This window comes from Hyla sarda, chromosome 2 (genome assembly GCF_029499605.1).
Source record: "Hyla sarda isolate aHylSar1 chromosome 2, aHylSar1.hap1, whole genome shotgun sequence".
Classification (NCBI taxonomy): domain Eukaryota; kingdom Metazoa; phylum Chordata; class Amphibia; order Anura; family Hylidae; genus Hyla; species Hyla sarda.
This window is the reverse complement of record NC_079190.1, coordinates 421848398-421867233: the sequence shown is the minus strand read 5'-3', so window position 1 is coordinate 421867233 and position 18836 is coordinate 421848398. Positions and strand designations below refer to the sequence as shown.

Here is an 18836-nt window from a genome sequence, read left to right as displayed (position 1 = left end):
GCATACGGTTTTCAATACGGTTCCATATGGTTTTCACATTGAAAACGTATACAGGAACTGTATTGCAAAGACGTGGTGTGAATGCAGCCTTACAGACAATCCGCTGCAGCATTTCAATGGGATTCTGCTACATTGTTCACATGGCCAGTTGTTTCTGCCACGGAAATTTTGATACCAGCATCTGCAGATAGAATAAGCAAGTTTATCCTTTCTGCGGAGTCCGCAAGGTAATGCATTGCTATTTATGAGATGGCGCATTTCCGAGTGGTCCTTGTGCCCGCCAGATTTTTCAAACGTGCGGTATTTTCCGGCGGACATTCTGCATGTTTTACGCCCATGTGAACATAGCCTTACTTTTTAGGGAGATAAGCGGGCACTAGAAGAGAACGACAGCAGCTTTTTCTCATCCTGAACACATGCACTCGCAGCTGAGCTGAGCGCTCATGTGTATGTAAATTTCTTAGCTCACAGTTGCAGGAATATTGGCTTCACTGTGTATCAGTCATTACAGGTCGTGTCAACCGGTATTACCCCAGCAAAAGGTATGGCGCTCAATATAGACATTGTAAACTTGCTTTACAAGCTAAAATCTACGGCGTAGCATAGGGGACATTTTAAAGAGCATTTTATTGAGAGACATTAGTGAGACTACATAAAAATATGTCCATGTAAAAACAGGAAAAAAAATTCCAGTGGAAGCCGATGGTAACAAGAGAATGGAGAGAATGGAGGGCACTTGTAATCAACAGCCGTCATTTTTATGAGTTCGTAAAAGCAGGGAAAAAATCCGGTCCTGGTCCTTGAATAACTATTAGCATCTGAACCACACGAGGTGCAACACAATGCACAAAGCAAACATAAAAGAGAGATTAGCAAGAGACTAGAACAATGATCAGACGCGGAATATGCTAGATCTGTTTTAAAAACCTGATTTAAAAAAGACGGATGTAACTGGTAATAACGGATGATAACGGATGAACAACATCAGGTTTTTTAAAGAAAAAAATCATTAAAATTAACAGATGATGGTCATCAGTTATCATCCGTTATTACCAGTTATTGCATCCGTTTTTTTTCATCCGTTAAATCCGTAAAATAAAGGCAGCAAAAAAATAATGATGATACCTGTAGTGCGAAAGGCGCCTTATATGTTTATAATGAAATGACACAGTGGAGAGGTGAGGCTGCTGGAATTGTAATGACTCCTGTATAGCACCTATTACAGTCCTATTACAGTCTTTTACAGTCCTATTACAGTCCTATTACAGTCCTATAACAGTCCTATTATAGTCCTATTACAGTGCTATTACAGTGCTATTACAGTCTTATTACAGTCCTATTACAGTCTTATTACAGTCCTATTACAGACCTATTACAGTCCTATTACAGTCCTATTACAGTCTTATTACAGTTCTATTACAGTCTTATAACAGTCCTATTACAGTCCTATAACAGTCCTATTACAGTCCTATTTATTACAGTCTTATTACAGTCCTATTACAGTCTTGTTACAGTCCTATTTATTACAGTCCTATTTATTACAGTCTTATTACAGTCCTATTTATTACAGTCCTATCACAGTCTTATTACAGTCCTATTTATTACAGTCCTATTACAGTCTTATTACAGTCCTATTTATTACAGTCCTATTACAGTCTTATTACAGTCCTATTAGTCTTATTACAGTCCTATTACAGTCCTATTACAGTCTTATTACAGTCCTATTACAGTCCTATTACAGTCCTATTACAGTCTTATTACAGTCCTATTACAGTCCTATTACAGTCCTATTACAGTCCTATTACAGTCCTATTACAGTCTTATTACAGTCCTATTACAGTCTTATTACAGTCTTATTACAGTCCTATTACAGTCTTATTACAGTCCTATTACAGTCCTATTACAGTCCTATTACAGTCTTATTACAGTCTTATTACAGTCCTATTACAGTTCTATTACAGTCCTATTACAGTCTTATTACAGTCCTATTACAGTCCTATTACAGTCCTATTACAGGCCTTTGGGCACCTTGGGGGAGATTTATCAAAACTTATGCAAAGGAAAAGTTGCTGAGTTGCCCATAGCAACCAATCAGATCGCTTATTTCATTTTGCAGAGGCCTTGTTAAAAATGAAAGAAGCAATCTTTCCTCCAGACAGGTTTTGATAAGTCTCCCCCAGTATTGGAATGGGCCTCTTTATATGATGAAAGGTACATGGAGGTCCAGTTATGGTGCACAGAATCTGACCCAATAGCTGTCAGTTCAGATCATTAGAAACCCAGTCATATAAAACTCCCTGTATTAGACCTGATGAAGGTCAGCTCAAGGCTATATACAGGAAATGGCTTTTCCGCTCATTTGCTAATGTCGGTCAGACCCATAAATTTCTACAAATTCACATCAAAATGTATACATCACAGATCGGTTGTGTGCAATTTAATTTCTATAAGGTTGTGTTCACACTGCATTTTTTGATTGGTAAAGTCTAGCAATGAAAACGCACGTTACGGTAGGTTCATGCTACATTTGTGCTCCTGTCAGCGGTATCCGTAGGCATCCCACCGAAAACTGGACGCTAATGTATACTGTTAACGGGAGCAGTGGACCCCATTGAATTCTATGGCTGAACACAATCACTTAGTGACTCCCTTCAGGCTGCAGTGGGTTTGAAATAGGTCTCTAGGTGACTCAGTTTGGCCATAGAATTCAATAGGGTCTGCTGCTCCCCTTAACAATGGCGGGAAGTGAAAACGCGGTGTTCTAGGGCTGGACAGGAATGGATCCAGAGAGAATTAAAGAATAAGGGTCTATTCACACGGCAGAATTTCCGCTTGCAGAATTCCGCCTCAAATTAAAGCCCATAGGGGGAGATTTATCAAAACCTGCCCAGAGGAAAAGCTGCCCATAGCAACCAATCAGATCACTTCTTTCATTTTTAACAAGGCCTCTGCAAAATGAAAGTAGCAATCTGATTGGTTGCTATGGGCAACTGGGCAACTTTTCCTTTGCACAGGTTTTGATAAATCTCCCCCATAGACTTCTATTGGATTCCACACTCCCATTCACACTTTTAGAATTCCGCAAGCGGAAATTCTTCCGTCTGAATAGACCCTAAGGATATGTTCACATTATAGAATTCCAGCGGAATTCTGAATTTAACATTAGTGTGAATGGGTCTCCGCGGGACCCGTTCACACTGCGGAATTTCAGCGGCGGACAATTCCGCCGCTGAAATTGTTCCGCGCAAAGAAAGAACATGTTCATTCTTTGAGCGGAAGTCCGCAAGTACTGCGTAGCCGTTAATGGTGACGGCGCAGTGCCGCGCGGTCCTACTGCCGCCGTCGGCTGCCAGGCTGAATCTCCGCTCGCGGAATCCTGCGAGCGGAGATTCCGCTCACACTCTGTAATGTGAACATACCCTAAGGCTAGGTTCACACTGCCGAATCTCCAGACGGAAAAATTCCATCTAGAGCAGTGGTCTCCAACCTGCGGACCTCCAGATGTTGCAAAACTACAACTCCCAGCATGCCCGGACAGCCAAAGGCTGTCCGGGCATGCTGGGAGTTGTAGTTTTGCAACATGTGGAGGTCCGCAGGTTGGAGACCACTGGTCTAGAGATTCCGAGTGCAGCCAGTGCCGACTGAATCAGTCGGCGCTAGGACCACACGGACATTGCTATCCCCAATAGACGGCTATGTCTTCCGTGAGTGGATCCGCCTGAAGAATGAGCGCCGCCTTCTTCAGGCGGAAATTTGAAAGCTAATTTTCCGTTCACAAATTCTGCTTCAAAAATTACGAAGCGTGAATCGGAGGACAGAAAACCCATTGACTAGCTTGTACATTTTAGTAAGCAGAACTTCTGTCTGCAATTTCGAAGCAGACTTGCAGGCACAAATTCGGTAGTGTGAACCCAGCCTAAGGGTACGTTCACACAGACGGGTTACGAGCGTGTTTCCAGCTGCAGGTGTTCCGTGGCCAAATTTCCACAGCAGAAAATCTGCAGCAGATCACATTGACCTCCACAGGATCTGTTGCAGTTTTCGCCTGCGGAAAGTCTACTGTGGAAGATCTACCGAAGCCGATCAAATCAACAGTGGGAAAAAACGCTGGTAACCAACTAGTGTGAACGTACCCTTAGACAGTGTTCCCCAATCTGTGGCTCTCCAGCTGCAACTCTCAGCAGGAATGATGGGGGTTATAATTGTGCAACAGCTGGAGAGCCGCAGGTTGGGGAACACTGGTATAACACAAATACTAATATGTCTCCCCTCTTCTGCTTGGCTCAATAATACTGCATTAAAAACGGCCTGTGTGATTATTATCCTCACCACACAATACATGGACACCGGAGTGAGGGGAGGCCGGTGTAATCCGATCGCTGGGGCACGGCACTGCCGGGGTTAAGCACTCCCCCGTCCTGACCCCAGGTGCCTCCGGTTTGCGGTGGGCCGGAGATGAGGGAGCGCTCGGCTCCTCCGCCTGTAAGCGCCGCTCTCACAGACCTCGTCTGCCCCGACAGACGGCACCGCCGGGCATTACCGCACAGCGGGCGGGCACAGGGTACGCCACACATCCGCACAATGGGCACGTCTATCTGTGCCGCTTCCCAGACGCACCGTGTGTACAGCCTCGCGATCCCTGCCAATCTCCGGTGTGTGGCGGCGACACATGGCAGACATCTTAGGAGGAGGCGCGGATCCTGTCAGAGATGGATTTCTGGAAGCGACTTATCGGCAGTTCTGACAAATACCTATACAACCCGATCCTATCAGTTAGACAGTGAGAACAAAATGGAAGGACCGATCTAATCGTACGATATTTGTCTTTTGGGCAGCTCCCAGCAGCCATAGACCGATCTGATCGTATACGTGCTGGTAATGGCAGCCTATGGTGTGTGCGGAGCTACTTCATGAGGTTGAAAAAAGACAAGAGTCCAACCTATACCCCTATTGCAGTGTTTCCATACTCGGGTGCCTCGAGCTGTTGCAAAACTACAACTCCTTGCATGCCCAGACATGCTGGGAGTTGTAGTTATGCAACAGCTAAAGGCACCCTGGTTGGGACACACTGCCCTACTGTGTTGGTCCATGCATCAGTCCAGCCTATAAATCTACTGCAGTGGTCTCCAAACTGTGGACCTCCAGATGTTGCAAAACTACAACTCCCAGCATGCCTGGACAGCCAACGGCTGTCCGGGCATGCTGGGAGTTATAGTTTTGCAACATCTGGAGGTCCAAAAATGTTTTAGACCACTGTTGTAACCCAAAGTTCCTCAACTTGTACCTCTACAGCTATTAATAAACTACAACTTGGCTGTCCGGGCATGCTGGGAGTTGTAGTTTTGCAACATCTGGAGGTCCACAGTTTGGAGACCACTGCCTTACCATGTTGATCCAGAGGATGGGAAAACCCTAATGGGACTAATATAACAACCAGAATAAATCCCAGGATAACTGTATATAGATAGACATGAGTCTACAGCGAGGTGATGAGGGGGATCAGCTGTCTAATAGGGGGCAGGGCTGCTGCAGTACATCTTGAGGCGCGGAGCCGTCAGTCTCCACCACTGACAGTACGTGCGGCTCTGCTGCCTTTCGGTCAATAGACCCTGTATCCTCCCCCTCCACTTGATGTTGTATTGACTCCTCATGGACTGTGCTTACACATCATGCTGCATACATAAAATAGGACAATATAAAAGGCTGCCGCCTCCTGCCTGTCATTGTGTGACAGCACAATAGGTCAGTCCTGGGGCAGGCGTGGAAATAACGTGTGCCTGGATGACATATAGCGAATGCTAAGGGCTCTGTGTCCGATCTGTCTCACCGAGTACATGGAAAGTGACTGACACACGCTACTGACTTATACTGGCACCCATCAGGGGCCTCTGCAGTATACTGGCGCCCATCAGGGGCTTCCGCAGTATACTGGCGCCCATCAGGGGCCCCCGCAGTATACTGGTGCCCATCAGGGGCCCCCGCAGTATACTGGCACCCATCAGGGGCCCCCGCAGTATACTGGTGCCCATCAGGGGCCCCCGCAGTATACTGGCACCCATCAGGGGCCTCCGCAGTATACTGGTGCCCATCAGGGGCTTCCGCAGTATACTGGCGCCCATCAGGGGCCCCCGCAGTATACTGGCGCCCATGAGGGGCCTCTGCAGTATACTGGCGCCCATCAGGGGCCTCTGCAGTATACTGGCGCCCATCAGGGGCCTCCGCAGTATATTGGTGCCCATCAGGGGCTTCCGCAGTATACTGGCGCCCATCAGGGGCCCCCGCAGTATACTGGTGCCCATCAGGGGCCCCCGCAGTATACTGGCACCCATCAGGGGCCTCCGCAGTATACTGGTGCCCATCAGGGGCTTCCGCAGTATACTGGCGCCCATCAGGGGCCCCCGCAGTATACTGGCGCCCATCAGGGGCCTCTGCAGTATACTGGCGCCCATCAGGGGCCTCCGCAGTATATTGGTGCCCATCAGGGGCTTCCGCAGTATACTGGTGCCCATCAGGGGCCACCGCAGTATACTGGCACCCATCAGGGGCCTCTGCAGTATACTGGTGCCCATCAGGGGCTTCCGCAGTATACTGGCGCCCATCAGGGGCCCCCGCAGTATACTGGCGCCCATGAGGGGCCTCTGCAGTATACTGGCGCCCATCAGGGGCCTCTGCAGTATACTGGCACCCATCAGGGGTCTCTGCAGTATACTGGCACCCATCAGGGGCCTCTACAGTATACTGGCGCCCATCAGGGGCCTCCGCAGTATACTGGCGCCCATCAGGGGCCTCCGCAGTATACTGGCGCCCATCAGGGGCCTCCGCAGTATACTGGCGCCCATCAGGGGCCTCCGCAGTATACTGGCGCCCATCAGGGGCCTCTGCAGTATACTGGCGCCCATCAGGGGCCTCTGCAGTATACTGGCACCAATGGGGGGCCTCCGCAGTATACTGGCGCCCATCAGGGGACTCCGCAGTATACTGGTGCCCATCAGGAGCCTCCGCAGTATAATGGCGCCCATCAGGGGCCTCCGCAGTATACTGGCGCCCATCAGGGGCCTCCGCAGTATACTGGCGCCCATCAGGGGCCTCTGCAGTATACTGGCGCCCATCAGGGGCCTCTGCAGTATACTGGCGCCCATCAGGGGCCTCCGCAGTATACTGGTGCCCATCAGGGGCTTCCGCAGTATACTGGCGCCCATCAGGGGCCACCGCAGTATACTGGCACCCATCAGGGGCCTCCGCAGTATACTGGTGCCCATCAGGGGCTTCCGCAGTATACTGGCACCCATCAGGGGCCTCTACAGTATACTGGCACCCATCAGGGGCCTCCGCAGTATACTGGTGCCCATCAGGGGCTTCCGCAGTATACTGGCGCCCATCAGGGGCCACCGCAGTATACTGGCACCCATCAGGGGCCTCCGCAGTATACTGGTGCCCATCAGGGGCTTCCGCAGTATACTGGCGCCCATCAGGGGCCTCTACAGTATACTGGCACCCATCAGGGGCCTCCGCAGTATACTGGTGCCCATCAGGGGCTTCCGCAGTATACTGGCGCCCATCAGGGGCCCCCGCAGTATACTGGCGCCCATCAGGGGCCTCTACAGTATACTGGCACCCATCAGGGGCCTCTGCAGTATACTGGCACCCATCAGGGGCCTCTGCAGTATACTGGCACCCATCAGGGGCCTCTACAGTATACTGGCACCCATCAGGGGCCTCTGCAGTATACTGGCACCCATCAGGGGCCTCCGCAGTATACTGGTGCCCATCAGGGGCCTCTGCAGTATACTGGCACCCATCAGGGGCCTCTGCAGTATACTGGCGCCCATCAGGGGCCTCTGCAGTATACTGGCGCCCATCAGGGGCCTCTGCAGTATACTGGCGCCCATCAGGGGCCTCTGCAGTATACTGGCACCAATCGGGGGCCTCCGCAGTATACTGGCGCCCATCAGGGGACTCCGCAGTATACTGGTGCCCATCAGGAGCCTCCGCAGTATAATGGCGCCCATCAGGGGCCTCCGCAGTATACTGGCGCCCATCAGGGGCCTCCGCAGTATACTGGCGCCCATCAGGGGCCTCTGCAGTATACTGGCGCCCATCAGGGGCCTCCGCAGTATACTGGCGCCCATCAGGGGCCTCCGCAGTATACTGGCACCCATCAGGGGCCTCTACAGTATACTGGCACCCATCAGGGGCCCCCGCAGTATACTGGCGCCCATCAGGGGCCCCCGCAGTATACTGGCGCCCATAAGGGGCCTCCGCAGTATACTGGCGCCCATCAGGGGCCTCTGCAGTATACTGGCGCCCATCAGGGGCCTCCGCAGTATACTGGCGCCCATCAGGGGCCTCCGCAGTATACTGGCGCCCATCAGGGGCCTCCGCAGTATACTGGCGCCCATCAGGGGCCTCCGCAGTATAGTGGCGCCCATCAGGGGCCTCTGCAGTATACTGGCGCCCATCAGGGGCCTCCGCAGTATACTGGCGCCCATCAGGGGCCTCCGCAGTATACTGGCACCCATCAGGGGCCTCTGCAGTATACTGGCACCCATCAGGGGCCCCCGCAGTATACTGGCGCCCATCAGGGGCCTCTGCAGTATACTGGCGCCCATCAGGGGCCTCCGCAGTATACTGGCGCCCATCAGGGGCCTCCGCAGTATACTGGCGCCCATCAGGGGCCTCCGCAGTATACTGGCGCCCATCAGGGGCCTCCGCAGTATACTGGCGCCCATCAGGGGCCTCCGCAGTATACTGGCGCCCATCAGGGGCCTCCGCAGTATACTGGCGCCCATCAGGGGCCTCCGCAGTATACTGGCGCCCATCAGGGGCCTCCGCAGTATACTGGCGCCCATCAGGGGCCTCCGCAGTATACTGGCGCCCATTGACATTATGATGAAGACTATGTGCAGACTGATCTTCAAGAGGAGGGAGTGTGAGCATCACCCAAGGCTCTGCTCACCCTATTGATACGAAATAACAGCACAAGGACAAGTATGACATCTATTTTCACTCAGGTGCCATTGACTTATGATGAGACAAGAATAGCGCTGCAGACTACAGAACACGACGCTGATGTGAACAATGCTTTATAATGCCAGAGTGGACACCTTATTACATATCTGTACATATCTTAAAGGGGTACTCCAGTGGGAAAAAATGTTTTCAAATCAACTGGTTACAAAAAGTTAAACAGATTTATACATTACTTCTATTTAAAAATCTTAATCCTTCCAGTATTTATCAGCTACGGTATACTACAGAGGAAGTTGTGTCTTTTTTTTCAGTCTGACCACAGTGCTCTCTACTGACACCTCTGTCCATGTCAGGAACTGCCCAGAGCATGCTAGGTTTGCTATGGGGATTTGCTCCTACTCTGAACAGTTCTTGACATGGACAGAGGTGTCAGCAGAGAGCACTGTGGTCAGACTGAAAAGAACAACTGAACTTCCTGTGGAGCATACAGCCTCTGATAAGTACTGGAAGGATTAAGATTTTTTAATAGAAGTAATTTACAAATTTATTTAACTTTCTAAAACCAGTTGATTAAAGTAAATGATTTCCACCGGAGTAGCCCTTTAACCATCTACAGTATACATCAGAATACCTTGAAAAATGTATACCGACATATACAGTCCTATGTTATGCCCACAGCAGCCTATTTACGTCAGCAGGCGGAACATAGTCTACTTTTGCCCACATTGGGTCTGTTTCCCATATATAGGGGGAGATTTATCAAAACCTGAGCAGAAGACAAGTCAACCAGTTGCCCATAAAAACCAATCAGATCACTTTTTAATTTAAAAAAAAAAAAATGGCCTCTGAAAAAGAAAAGAAGCGATCTGATTGGTTGCTATGGGCTACTGCTCCACTTTTCCTCTGCACAGATTTTAATAAATCCCCCCATACTCTTTTGCAGGACTCCATTTTACCAGGCTTTTGAGTCCCACAGAATAAAATTGTACTTTAGGGAAATAAACTACAAGTGATCCCTCAACTTACAATGGCCTCAACATACAATAGTTTCCACAGACAATGGTCTTTTCTGGACCATTGTAAGTTGAAACCAGACTCAACATACAATGTACAGACAGTCCAGATCCGAAACATGTCAATGGCTGGAAGAACTGACCAATCAGAATGGGCAATTTCCTGGTAAAACCCCTGTATTACTGAAGCGTATGCACTGACTGGTGTCTGGTAACGCCCCCTACAGTACATGGAGGTATTACATGTTCTGTACTCTTTACCTGTACCAGGGTTACCTGCTCCTTACTACACCAGGTGAGGGCGGCTCCATGTTACTTTTTTAGGACATGTACAGGACCCCGAAGAAGCTCCTGTCCTCTATATAGATCAGTGTTTCCCAAGCAGGGTGCCCCCAGCTGTTGCAAAACTACAACTCCCAGCATGCCCGGACAGCCTTTGGCTGTCCGGGCATGCTGGGAGTTGTAGTTTTGCAACAGCTGGAGGCTCCCTGCTTGGAAAACACTGACATAGACAGTCATTTACAGCTCCCAGCAGATATTTCCTACTTTTATATGTAAGGACTTACTTTATCTATTTTAATTATCTACTTATTTTTCTTTAACTCTCACTTTTTCCTATTTTTGGATGACATTTTGGGGCTTTAGAACCAATTACCAGGTTTCCATAGAGTTCTGGTCTCAACCTACAATGGTTTCAACATACAATGGTCGTCCCAGAACCAATTAATATTGTAACTTGAGGGACTGTACATTTGGTGTATTTCAGTAAATGTGCCCACGGAAGGTACGGCTTAATACATATACATTTATGACGTGCACTATAACCGTAGCCCGGAGACGTGATGGGACTGTGCGCGATTTCTACCCCGCTTCTTCTCAGTTTGTACGGCACATCTCTAGAGACTACAGGGCCAGACCGACACCACGATTGCTGTGTTTTTACTGAAAACCAAATGTATAAACTGCACGCAGGATCTGGGAACTGTTCCCGTTTTTTAGTCGGAAATATGCGGATGACACACAGACTGAAGACGGCGGCGTGAAAACGCATTTATGGAGATGGCTTATTAATGTATAATTTGCTTAGGAAAGGGTGGGCTCATCTCCCCCCCTACACACACACACCTTCCTGTAACACAGCTTTATAATAGCAGCCGGGAAAAGTACAGACAGAAGCCGATGTTATGAAAACAGTGGGAGGAATGTGAGATCCCATGTGATGGGAGCCAGGCTACACCATCCACAACGCTACAGCTCTGCAAGCCTCCTCTGCCCCCACCTAGACCTCTAATGACAGGGGGGGCAGGGACATGCACTTGTTATCTCAGGTTCCTGCTATCTTCCTGGCTATTGTTTGGCAAGGCAGACAAAATGATCTCCTCCCCCCCAAATAAGGCTGCATTCACACTTCGTTTTTACATTACGGGTGCCTGGGGAGGGGCAAACCGGGCTCTCCCGTACCCCAGCCGGACCAGCGCTGAAAACCATTTACTTTAATGAGCCGACCGGAGTCAAACGGTGACTCCGGTCGGCTCATTTTTGACCTGTATGCGGTTTTGTTGCTAGACTGAAAACCATGGTCTGCCACGGTTTGTAGGGTGCATTCACACCACGTTTTTGCAATACAGTTCCCGTATCAGGTTTTTGATGAAAAACTGATTCCCTTAAAACCTGACTAAACTGTATCAAAACGTGTGTACAAATTTTAACCCGTATACGGTTTGAAAAATGATGTCCGGTTGCATCCGTTTTTTAAGAAAAAAAAAGTATACATTTTTAACTTTTCACTCCATTATGAATAAAGTTTCACTTGTTTGATTGAAATTCCAAGAAAAAAAAAACTGTGCAAAGTAAAAAACCGTATGGTGCAAACCGGATGGAACCGTAGGCACATACAGTTCTGTACGGTTCCCATGGACTCCCATGTTAAAAAAAAAAAAACGGTTTAATACAGTTTCTCACCCGGACCAAAAACTGGTAGACTACGGTTTTGGGAAAAAAACGGACAAAACCGTACAGGATGCAAAACGGATGCATTGTTTGGCATACGGTTTTCAATGGAGAGTCAATCCATACGGTTTTCAATGGAGAGTCAATCCATACGGTTTTCAATGGAGAGTCAATCCATACGGTTTTCAATGGAGAGTCAATACATACGGTTTTCAATACAGTTCCATACGGTTTTCACATTGAAAACGTATATGGGAACTGTATTGCAAAAACGTGGCGTGAATGCAATTATTCCGCGGTGTGAACATAATATTAGCGTGAATGGGTCTCCGCGAGACCCGTTCACACTGCGAAATTTCCGCGGCGGACAATTCCACCGCTGAAATTGTTCCGCATAAAGAAAGAACATGGTCTTTGCGCGGATTCCGCGAGCACTGCATAGCCGTCAATGGTGACGGGTCAGTGCCCTGCGGCCCTAGCGCCGAAGTGCCTTCGGCGGCAGCCGCCAGGCGGAATCTCCGCTCGCGGAATTCAGCGAGCGGAGATTCCGTAGTGTGAACGCACCCTAACAGGAATCATAACGGGCAAAGAGGATCCTATTTACTTGAATAGGATTCCTCTATCATCTGTTATGACTCCCGTTACTCCGCCGGAAGATAGGGGGAGACCCTGCTATCTTCTTACGGCCCTCCCAGTACCGGGCACAAACAGTAGTGTTAAAGAAGCCTTAGAGAGCGGCTGCCGGCAGAACGTCAGCACTAGGACCGCTCGGAAATGAACCGTCTTCATAGACAACAATGCATTTCTAAGCCGATTCCGCAGGAAGAATTGATATGTCATTTCTTTCTACGGAGGCTGGAATCGGAATTTCCACGGCAGATATTTCCGTCTTGGCAATTCCGCTGTGTGAACATAGCCACAGAATCATAAACATGCAGGAACAGAATGCTTCATCTCAGTATCAATATTATCCTGGAGAGACGCAACCAGTCTCTGTGGGGCAGTGTTTCCCAACCAGGTCGCCTCCAGCTGTTGCAAAACTACAACTCCCAGCATGCCCGGACAGCCGAAGGCTGTCCGGGCATGCTGGGAGTTGTAGTTTTGCAACAACTGGACACCTTGGTTGGGAAAAACTGCTGTAGGGCCTAAGAACTGGCGACCAAATATACGCCAGTGTGAATGTGTCCTAACTAGAGATGAGCGAACTTATAGTAAATTTGATTCGTCACGAACTTCTCAGCTTTCCGGTGCTCTGGTGGGCTGGAAAAGGTGGATACAGTCCTAGGAGACTCTTTCCTAGGAATGTATCCACCTTTTCCAGCCCACCGGAGCACCTGAAGGCTGAACTAATTTACGCAGGAAAAGTCATCAACTACCGAGCCGAGAAGTTCGTGACGAATCGAATTTAATGTAAGTTCGCTCATCTCTAGTCCTAACAAGCTGTCTAGAAGCTGTCCTCCGGGCTGGCACACCATCGGTGCCGCCTGTCCTGTACTTTGGACTTTGCTCGATAGTGGAAAACCCGACAAGCCCTGGAGATCTGAGCGCCGTCTCCGGAGGACACCGTACTTCGAAAGGACTTTCCACCGGGAATTGGCAAATACGGCTCACTGGAAAAGGCAGCAGTGCCTGTGGAATTACGCATTCCCAGCACGCCATGCAAGCAAGCACCTCAGAGCTCAAGTCCAGCAGGAACTGAGTTCCTGCACTTTTTCCACAGCAGGAACACCGTTCCCATTAGCAGGCCCATCCCTTAAGTGGAAATCTTGGGTGAGTTCCCACATTTCCCCTGACCCCTGAAGCACCTTGGAAACATTACACCACATGGATGATGTAAGTGACATGCGGCGGCCAGTCTCCATGCCTCTGAGCTCATGAGGTACTGACGGAGGCCGGACAGTGAGGGGTTAAGCGCTGCATAATCTCCCAAAACCTGCTCTGCCGGCTGCCTAATCCCCAGCTGCTGCTGAGAGATCGCTGATTGCAGGGATACGGGATGGAGATAGCAGCGCAATCCTGCAATTAGGCAGCAGAATAGCTAATGGGCTGTGCGAGTCATTGATCCGGAGAATACTTCCTAATTAACTCCCAGTCACCTACGTGTGACAGCGGCCGCCGTGTACCGGGGCCCCTCACCGGAGATAAGGGGACCGCGCTGGAGATTAACCCCATTAACTCCCTCCGCTCTCCATTATCCCCAGGCGGGGTATGATGGTATTTGGAGATAGATGTGAGGACGTGACAGGCATTCGCGCGCGGAGCGGACGTGACACGCTTCACTGTACAGCTATATTCCCTCACAATATTTCGGTCACTATTTGTAGCCAAAACCAGGAGTGGAACCGACGGAGAGACGAATTATAATGGAAAGATTAGCAGCTTTTATTGTTTTGGTTAAAAAAAAAAAAAAAAATTATATATATAATTTATTAATAAAAAACGAGCAGCAAATGCCGTCGAAAATAAGGCAGAAAATACTGCGTGCGCACAAAGCCGAAAACTCGTCTGTCCCCATCGTGTCCTAGGTAACGTCTATTATTTCCCACCATTTTATTACGGCGCCGTTTAGAAGGTTTATGCGCTCCCCGATCGCAGGAGACGGCTCACACCGCTGCATACTAATGCGCGCAGCCTGCCGCAGGGGTTAAGGAAGCAGTGGGCGCGCTAATCGATAGGTGGGAAGGCGAGAACTTGAGCAGCGCGTCAGGATGAGGCTGATCCGCAATGATCACCGCCCGTCTATTATCCGGCTCCTCCAGCGGCGCTATAATCCCCACACGAGGGGAGCCGAGACGCGGCTCTTATGTCCTTGAGATACGAGTGCGGGGTATGGGGCGGCGCGGGAGGGGTTAATCCCCGGCCTGGCGCCTCCACAGACGAGCGGTAGCTCCGCTAGAACGGAACATATTGTAAACAGATCATCGTGTCTGGAAGCGGCTAAACCCACAGATCGCGGAGTGTACGGCTCAGCCTGCTGGCACCGGCCTCTCCAGCTACACAATGTACATTAAGGATACACAGAACGCACAATGGCGATCGCACTGTCTGTACTGTGGTGGGCCGCAGAGTAATGTCGGACGGTGTTTAGCTGTCAATGGTTGACGCTATTGCTTTCACCTTTGATATTGGAATCGTGAAAAATACCCCACTTTTTTTTTTTAATCTATAAAATTTTTAGTGCACAGAATAGCATATGCAGGTCTGAGATACCATGTGTGATATACTGTACATGTATGATATATCCTGATATACTGTATATGGGCGATATACTGTATCATATCATGTATCATGTGTGATATACTGTACATGTATGATATATCCTGATATACTGTATATGGGCGATATACTGTATCATATCATGTATCATGTGTGATATACTGTACATGTATGATATATCCTGATATACTGTATATGGGCGATATACTGCACATATCATGTATGATATATCCTGATATACGGTATATGGGCGATATACTGCACATATTATATATCATGTGTGATATACTGTACATGTATGATATATCCTGATATACTGTATATGGGCGATATACTGCACATATCATGTATCATGTGTGATATACTGTACATGTATGATATATCCTGATATACTGTATATGGGCGATATACTGCACATATTATATATCATGTGTGATTTACTGCACATATATGATATACTGTATCACGTGTGATATCCGGTATCATTTATCATATCCTGTATATATGTGATATACTGCACATATTATATACTCTGTGTGATCCTGTATATATGTGATATCCTGATATATTGTACTGTATATGGGCGATATACTGCACATATGATATATCATGTATCATGAGTGATATAACTGTACATGTATGATATATCCTGTATCATGTGTGATATACTGTATCATTTATCATATCCTGTATTTATGTGATATACTGCACATATATTATATACTCTATCCTGTATAATTGTATATCCTGTACATGTGTGATATACTGTATCATGTGATAGATATCCTGTATAATTGTATATCCTGTATGTGTGATATATATCCTGTATGTGTGATAGATATCCTGTATGTGTGATAGATATCCCGTGCTCCCTATACGATACTGTCATCTCCTGCGATCGGACGATGCCATGATGGCCGTACAGTAATGCCCCATTCCTAATAGACCTCACCCCGTATACAGACGCCCCTTCTCCTCCCCCTTCTCGCCTGTGTATGAGTAGCAGCAGATGGCGGATCACACAAGGGGATAGAACAGACGATAAAAGACTCGATCATCGACAAATCAGCCGCTTCTCGCCGCACGTGTCTACGCCGGACGGCGACTGAACATCCTGACTCCATAAAAGAATATTTTCCATGATACTGTCCTGTGTATTCTAATAACTCTGGGTCATTCTCCATGATCCCCTCCCTGGCCTCCCTGCAGACACCCGATCTCCTACAATACAGATCCATCTGCGAGCCCGGAAGAGCGCACCAGCAATGGCTGCCAGTGCCCTATAGCAGTATCTCCTAACCAAGGTGCCTCCAGCTGTTGCAAAGCTATAACTCCCAGCATGCCCGGACAGCCTTCAGGCATGCTGGGAGTTGTAGTTTTGCAACAGCTGGAGGCACCTTTGTTGAGAAACACTGCTCTATAGAAATATCATACACGCCCAGTCGAGCAGAGCGTACATATCAGGCAGTCTGAAAATATAACATTGCGCTATGAAGCATGCTCCGCCTTCTCTCCCCCGACATCATGTGTAGTCGGGAGGACTATGTGTATGGTGGCATTTACAGATAATCTTATATTGGCAAGATGAGCCATCACTGTTTGATAGGGGGAGGTCATACCTCTGTGGACCCCACTAAACATCATAAAAGGGCCCTATCCTGGCCATCCGACCCCCATTACTAATCCATAGAAAAGCGCACACACCGCTACTGCTCCACACTGCGCAGTCACCTCCTCCCCCCATGCCCTAGGGCGCGGTGTTACTATTGCGACACGTCCGATGTCACCCCATCAGTGATGTGCAGAGACACGTACGACTGGTCTGACTTGTCACAGCGCTTCCTCCACCGCCGGGAATGTGTGACGCGCTGCACAACGATGTCGCATGAACCTCGCCGTGCGTCACTCCTGACACATGCCCCGCATTACCGCGCCGTACAGCCTGTGTACCGAAGCCGTGCGAGCACACACAGTCGGGTACTGGGGGGCTGCGAGCACACACACAGCCGGGTACTGGGGGGCTGCGAGCACACACGGCCGGGTACTGGGGGGCTGCGAGCACACACACAGCCGGGTACTGGGGGGCTGCGAGCACACACAGCCGGGTACTGGGGGGGCTGCGAGCACACACACAGCCGGGTACTGGGGGGGCTGCGAGCACACACAGCCGGGTACTGGGGGGCTGCGAGCACACACACAGCCGGGTACTGGGGGGCTGAGAGCACACACAGCCGGGTACTGGGGGGCTGCGAGCACACACACAGCCGGGTACTGGGGGGCTGAGAGCACACACAGCCGGGTACTGGGGGGCTGCGAGCACACACACAGCCGGGTACGGGGGGGGGGGGGCTGCGAGCACACACACAGCCGGGTACTGGGGGGCTGCGAGCACACACAGCCGGGTACTGGGGGGCTGCGAGCACACACACAGCCGGGTACTGGGGGGCTGCGAGCACACACAGCCGGGTACTGGGGGGGGGGGGGGGGCTGCGAGCACACACAGCCGGGTACTGGGGGCGGCGATCAGTACAATTCAATACAAAGCCGGACAGCAGGGATTAGACGTCACGTGACCTGTGCCCGGGGATCTCCTGGCATCGGCCGCCCACTTACTTTTCTAGTTTAGACAATGGGCAGGAAGGTCGCAGCTGTGCTCCGTGTCCGCGATGTGCTCCGTCCTCCACGCCCAGCGGAGGCTTCCGTGCCGGACAGCAGGTGGCCGGACTACCGGGAAGGAGTGACTATGGCCCCAGACAGCACCGGGCGCTCCCTGCTCTCTACTTCACCACGTGTCCTGTGACTCTCCTATACAAGTGACTTTAATTGTGTGAGGTCCCCCCTGTCCTGGCGCCCCCAGCCCGTGCCCGGCACCCCCGCTCCGCTCCTCAGTCACGCCACAGACGTGTTCCTGTTATTGTTTTGCAAGGGGAAAGCAGATAAAGGCCGGCGGCCGTGTGCGCTCTCCTCCAGGGTTGGAGCTGCCCTCCTTTGCCTCTCTCCCTCTCACCACTACAGCGGCGCCTGGCACACAAGCCTGTCACACGCTACGGAGGCGCTGCGCGCTGTAATGGGCATCACTTGTCTGCGGCGGCTGGGGCACAGGTTTATAATCAGACGGTCAGCGAGTGGCACCCCAGTCCCGTACATCTGCCACCTCTCCTGCCAGCCGCTAGCGCTGCCCGGCTCCCGCTGCCTGACTGCAGATCGGGGGGAACGTCTCCCAGCAGCGCGCCCGTCATCAGGGCCGGGAGATTACCATAAAGCTTCTGTTATACTTCTCCCTGCTGGCACATCCTGCGCTCCCCGCTGTGCCCTTCATTTAGGCGGCAGGAGCGGATCGCAGCGTGCGGAGCTCGTACTGTGCGCGGCCGAGGCATCAGCCACACAGCGCGGCATCGGGCTACGGCATCGGCACTGCGAGATCTGCCGACATGCCCGCTCCGTGCCAGCTGTGCCCTGATGCGGTATAAATGAAGCGCTAATGCCCCCAAACTGACGACAGCTCCAGCACGTGTGAACAGGAAAACCGCATGAAAACTGCAATCAAAACGCAGTGTTTAGAAATCTCACAATATTGTAGGAAAAAAGAAAACGAAATAAAAGGCGACCACACAGACATATCTCATAACTATGTTACATGTATTTATTTATTGTTCTGTCTGTCTTCCTATCATATCTATTTTATAT

General features: G+C 50.0%; 2 protein-coding genes across 4 annotated transcripts in view; both read right to left on the bottom strand.

Moving 5' to 3' along the window:
• The window catches only part of BCOR (BCL6 corepressor), a 235085-nt gene extending 216475 nt beyond the window's left edge, over nt 1-18610 (bottom strand). The window contains exon 1 of one of the 3 annotated variants that reach the window (XM_056558900.1): nt 17763-18610. The gene's annotated coding sequence lies outside the window, so the exon portion shown is untranslated. Of the gene's footprint in view, nt 1-4329; nt 4557-4617; nt 4670-17762 lie in introns of those variants that run through there. The other 2 variants (XM_056558902.1, XM_056558901.1) reach the window with 2 other exon arrangements.
• Nucleotides 5824-8937, bottom strand: LOC130357490 (mucin-1-like). The gene has a single exon (XM_056560189.1). The coding sequence runs from the start codon at nt 8935-8937 to the stop codon at nt 5824-5826; it is 3114 nt and encodes a 1037-aa protein (XP_056416164.1).
• Nucleotides 18611-18836: the final 226 nt, after the last annotated feature.